We start from the raw sequence: 5,600 nt of genomic DNA on the forward strand, positions 1-5,600 counted from the left end.
GATAACTTCAGGGACCCGTACGCCTGTACAGTTGGGGAGACAGCCCTGAAGTTTTTAAGGAAGGATTTTGAGAAGTACAAGGAGTCCCTCCATTTGGGGGAGGGATTCGAAATTCAAGTCCCCAGGAAGGCCATTGCTGTGGCTACCTGGGATGAGGAGAAGCCGCGCAAACGAGCGTTTTGCGTCTACAAGGCCGCCTTGGATGTGGGGCTCCGCTTCCCTCTTCACCCATTCGTCCGGACTGTCCTGGACGAGTACGACATCGGCCTCTTCCAACTGACGCCAAACAGTTGGTTGAACATTTTTGGGTACTTAGTGACGTGCATCGCTAAGAAATTTACGCCAGACTTTGCGGTCTTTTGTGAGATGCACTCACTCACCCGGCTGGAAAAGGATGTGGATGGTTGGCTCATCTTGAGTGCAACAAGGGATTACATGGTCGTGGTCGACCGTGTCAGTAAGTGGAGGGACTAGAAGCACCGCTTCTACCGTGTCAAAACTCAGGACGCGGAGTTCAACCTCCGCATGAACTGGTGCCGTCCAGAGCCTATTCAACTCAGACGCGGAGACCACAAGCCTGACAAGCCGCCCATCCACCCAAGCCACGAACACCAGCTCGAGTACTTCAAAGTTAATCGAGTCAAGCGGGGCAACAAAACTGAACGAGTCCCTAGCCATTGGGTTCCTCTTGCCAATTGGCTTAAGGACCCTATCTTCATGTCTGCGTACGGCCTGTACCAGAACATGCCCCAAGGTGGACACTTAGATATATAAACTTTTTTGTACGCACATAGAGTTTTTTAGAAAAATATTCTAACACTTTTGCTTTTTGTTTTTGCAGCGGAGGCGTACGCTATGCTTGACACTACTACAAAATTGGGCAAAGAGACCCGTTGAAATATGCTTGAGAGACCACTTCTGAACGGGTCTCTATCTCAGGGGTCTCTTTGATTAAGAGACCCGTTCTGATGAGGGGTCTGTTTGTGCGGACAAAGAAACTCGTTGTTAGTGACAATGGGTCCGTTATTTACGCGGTGAGATGATAGTTTTGGAAGAGTAAGAGACCCGTTGTTTGATATAAGGGGTTTGTTTGACTGCATGAAACATACCTGTCAGGTCAAATAACGGGTCTCTTTGTTGTTTATATTTTGAAAAAAAAATAATATTTTTTTTTTTTTTTTTTGCGGTTTGCATTGTTATTAATTTTATTTTTACTCTCTATACAAATTAGCAAAATTGAGGAGCTAAATTATAAATTGGTAGTATTAGTAATTTGTATGCTTAATTTTTATGTCACATGCAAATTACACTTCAAATTGATGAGATGAAAAAAAAAAAATCAATGAACATAAAATCCCAACTAAAAACATTGTTTGAATCTATTGAAATTTACAATTATTACAATTACAGTAATTAGACTTGAGTACTCCATTTGCTTCTTGTTTGTTTGATTGTAACGACATCAACAAATCTGACAAAACAAAATTAAGATAACGAATGATTATAATTGAGAATTCCACTAAAAAACTTTAGATTTATATTAAACAAAGAGAAAACAAAATAAATGAGATATGCACAACAAATTTAAAGTGTAAATATAAAATGTAATTGAAAAACAAACAAACAGGAGAAAAATTGCACCTCATCAAAGTAATTAAAGAACCAGTCGCCATGTTTGTCTATACACTTGGAGAACCACTAATCAGCTATTATCATCGTCTTTTTCGTCGCCATTGCTAGTTCATATCCTGTGAATTAATATTAAATTAAAAAAAATTAAATTCCTCACATAGCATTTCGACAAACTGTTAGAAGGTAAAGATAGAAATTATACCCATTTATTAGAGTTAAACTAAAACAATTCAACATTCAAATAGAGCAAAAAAAACAAGAAAAATACCAACACCACCAGACCACCAGTAAAAAAAACCCCGGCCACCCACAAAAAATCTCTAAACTATTAGACCTTAACCCGAAATCACCACGAATAAACTCATGGTCACCCCACCAAAAACTTGTAAAATTATTTAAAATAATGTAGAAATGGAAATATACCTTTTTAAACACTTCAATTTTGGCTTTTTGGCCAAATTTAACCATGAAAACTTCAGATCTGGAGTTTTCATGGTCAAAATTTACCTTTAATTAAATTTAAGCTTTGATTGATGGTGAATTAGTGATGAAATAAAATAAGGCAGCAACAGCGTGTCAAGGAGGAAGAGGTTGTGGCGCAATTTCTCCTATGGCGAAAAGAGGAAGCGACGCCGGCGTTGAGGAGGTGATGGAAGCGACCACCGACGTTAAGAAGGAGGTGGAAGCAGCATTTTTTGCTTCAAAAGAAAAATAAAATGAGAGGAGAGTGAAAAGAGAAAAGGAAAGCGGCCGTGAATAATAGTGATGGGGAATAGGAAGAGAAAGAAATAGGGTTTGATATCAATCCTTTAAGTGGTGGACCCTTACACATATATGAGACATGTTGAGTCAATTAGGGGTCTCTTGTTTTTTTTCCCTCCATCTTTTGGTGGGCCATATGATACATAAGAGACCCGTTATCTCTAATATTAGATCTATTATATTAAAGAGAGCCGTTAAATTAATCAACGGGTCTTTTATTATAGGTTCCTTTGACCAATTTTGTAGTAGTGTGACTCGGCCCAAAAAGCAGAGGTTGAGATGTCCGAGGTGGACTTGGCCAGATACAAGGCTCGTTTCAAGATGTATGAGCAACTCAAAGAGGTAAACACTTAGTTTATTTTTTGAATTTCTCATTCCTTACTGTGTCCGTTCTGCTATATTGGGAGGAACCTACTTCCTGAGTTTGCACGGACGCTTTATGTCCGTTCACGCATGCTGGAAGGGAGCTCCTTTCCCAAATCGCACGGACGCCATCATGTACTTTGTATTTTTTTTTTTTTTTTTTTTAAATTTTTCTAACTTTGTATTTTTGCAGACCTCCTCCTCTACCCCGAAGGCCAGGCGGAAGCAGCCGGCCACGTCTACTCCTGATGCGAACGCATCCAAGAGGAGAAAGACGGTTGCTTCCAAGCCGTCTTCTCAGGCAGCGGCAACGGCAACGGCAAAGTCGCAGACTGCTACAACGCAGTCTAAAGGAGAACAACCTCGGCTGACACAAAGCGGGGCCTCCAAGCCCATGGAACCTGTTGCTGATCAGGTCCATGAAGAGTCCGTCCCTTCGGACGGTGGGGATAAGTTAACCCCAGAAAAAATGACCGGTCGCTGGATCGGGACGATGCTGGTCAACTAGCCGTCCAGCGATGCTGATGAGGGTCGTCCGGATGAGGGGGAGGCTCCTTTGCCGCCCCCTCCCATCAATCTCTCTCCTCCAAGCTTCTCCACTGGTTAGCCTTTCTTCTTTATTCTTGTACCATTTGATTTACTTGTACTTGTAAATTTTAGCTAACTCTTCTTGTACGGTCGTCCGCAGACATCTCAGAGGAGTTGCAAATGAGGCTGCCCGGCCAGTCACTGACTGGCGCGGACAGGAAGGCCATGCGCGAGGCCATGGTTTGCGCGGTTCCCCAAGCGCAGCGTGATAAGCTGCGGGGAATCAATGAGGGCTTCCTCGGCCCTATGCTCAACTGTACTGCTGAGGTGCGTCTCCTTTTCTCTATACCTTTTCTTTCCAACACTTAGCAAATTCTTCTATATTTGACTAAGTTTCCTTCTTCTGTCCGCAGCTCTTCCTCCGCCTGAACGCCTTCCTTGAATGGAAGGATAAAGAGAACGAGCGGCTGAAGCAGGCTTGGATCGAAATCAGGAAGGCCGAGGATGCTGTAACTGGGACGGCCGCCGTCCAAAGGGTACACTTTGAGACCCAAATAACCGCGCTGTCCGACAAAGCGGCGCGGCAAACAGAGGACCTGGTCAAACTGGGCAAGGCACTCGAACAGGAGTCCTTGGCCAGGGAGGCCATGAGGGTTGAAAGGGACGAGGCCGTCCTGGAAAAGGAGAAGTGGAAGCTGGGCTACGAGGTGTGCGAAGCCTTGAAAAGTGAGCTGAAGTTGGCCCAAGCCAACCTTAAGTCTGCTCTAGATGAAGCGGACGCGCTGAAGGTCGAGGTGGAGACCTTAAAGAAATCCATTGCGGACTATGAGGAGCAACTTAAAACTCCTCGGCCGATCAGCGTTGAAGAAGTCATCCGCATCGAGCAAAATGCTGAAGACAGGCTTAAGGCATACTTCTTTGATGCCTTCAACTTGATGGTGGACGAAGGTGAAGCCGCCTATTACGAGGAACGCTTCAAGAAGCGGCTTCAGTACGTCTGCCTTAAAGAAGAGGCAAGGAGGGCCGGCATGCCTCCTCCAGAACTAGTAGTTACTTCCTCCGAGTCTGGAGAGGACGGGGATGAGGAGGAGGAGGAGGCGGACAACAAGGCTGCCCCGGCCAAGGACGCCAAGACAGCGGAGGAGCATGCCACAGATAACACGGCTAAGTAGAGCTCAGGTCCTCCAGCAGCCGTCTGCTCAGCTTTCCTTCTTTTTTCAGCTTACTGTGTACTTAGCTTATTTTGTACTTCTCTTTTTTTGTTCTTATTTTGAGGCCGCCTGTTCGAGCGGTTTTGTAAACATTTCGGCCGCCTTTGTGCGGTCTTATTAATGAAAATTTTGTCCGCCTTTTGAGCGGTTTTTACTTCTGTTTCATACTTAGCAGTTTTTTGCAAATTTTCTGTTTTTTGCAAGTTTTTCGTACGTCTCAATATTATGCCTTTTCGTACGTTCCTAGGGGTATGCCCCTTTATTCGGTGTTCGCCTAGTCCATTTTCTAAGTGGTTTGATTAACTTGGTAGTTTTTATGCCTTAAAAGGGTATGAAGACTAGCAAGTTAATCAAATCATAGTAATGATTGCCCTTGGACTAGGTGAAGCACCGAATCAATTTAATTGGCCGTTCGGCTATCATTGTACGAGTAGTCCGTTGAATCTATCGCTCGGACGTACCCTAGAAATCCTAAGTATTATCTCAACTTAGAGATTCCTTGATTGGCCGGGCTAAACGCCTAGGCATGCCCTTGTCCTATTTGTAAAAGACACTTGCTTTCTACACAAGTTTGGAATACCTTGCCTTAATCGTCCGCCGAGAAATGGGGCGGACGCAGTGTTCTCTGAATTTTTGCATGACCGAATTGCTATATTGGGAGCAACCTTGCTTCCTTTTTAACTCGGTCATTCAAAAAGAATGATAAGCCGTGTTACTATATTGGAAGCAACCTTGCTTCCTTTTTAACTCGGCCATTCAAAAAGAATGATAAGCCGTGTTACTATATTGGAAGCAACTCAGTAAATCATTTCATTCGGCCTTTAATCATAAATTAAAACAACGAATAATTCAACAATGCCTGACTTTTCATTAATTTTTGTCAAAAGTACATTGTTATGGCCGTATGGCTTTAATTACAAGGCTCGGTCAGTAGACCTAGCTGTATAAACAGCTTTTTGGCTAAGTATTTAAAGAAATAAAAACTTAAACATGATATTTCTTCAAATTGTCAGTGTTCCATGTCCGTGGGATCTGACGGCCATCAATTGCCTCAAGGCGATATGTGCCGTCTCAGACTTCTTCCCTGATTCTGTACGGCCCCTC

At 43.5% G+C, this 5,600-nt stretch overlaps 1 protein-coding gene and 1 long non-coding RNA gene across 2 annotated transcripts; one reads left to right on the forward strand and one right to left on the reverse strand.

Annotated features, from left to right (window-relative positions):
- Positions 1 to 1,329: 1,329 nt before the first annotated feature.
- On the reverse strand, positions 1,330 to 2,386 carry LOC145581802 (uncharacterized). Its single transcript, XR_014099684.1, has 3 exons — positions 2,056 to 2,386; positions 1,642 to 1,748; positions 1,330 to 1,471 (listed from the first exon to the last, which is right to left on the reverse strand). It is a non-coding gene; the product is annotated as an uncharacterized LOC145581802 (long non-coding RNA).
- A 15-nt stretch (positions 2,387 to 2,401) lies between these two features.
- Positions 2,402 to 4,774, forward strand: LOC145581801 (uncharacterized). The gene is made up of 4 exons (XM_081638831.1): positions 2,402 to 2,736; positions 2,951 to 3,359; positions 3,446 to 3,612; positions 3,699 to 4,774. The coding sequence occupies exons 3-4, from the start codon at positions 3,466 to 3,468 to the stop codon at positions 4,455 to 4,457; spliced, it is 906 nt and encodes a 301-aa protein (XP_081494957.1). The 5' UTR covers positions 2,402 to 2,736; positions 2,951 to 3,359; positions 3,446 to 3,465; the 3' UTR covers positions 4,458 to 4,774.
- The last annotated feature ends 826 nt before the right edge of the window (positions 4,775 to 5,600 follow it).

The sequence above is a fragment of the Chenopodium album genome, chromosome 15, assembly GCF_948465745.1.
Source record: "Chenopodium album chromosome 15, dcCheAlbu1.1, whole genome shotgun sequence".
In the NCBI taxonomy this organism is placed as follows: Eukaryota; Viridiplantae; Streptophyta; class Magnoliopsida; order Caryophyllales; family Amaranthaceae; genus Chenopodium; species Chenopodium album.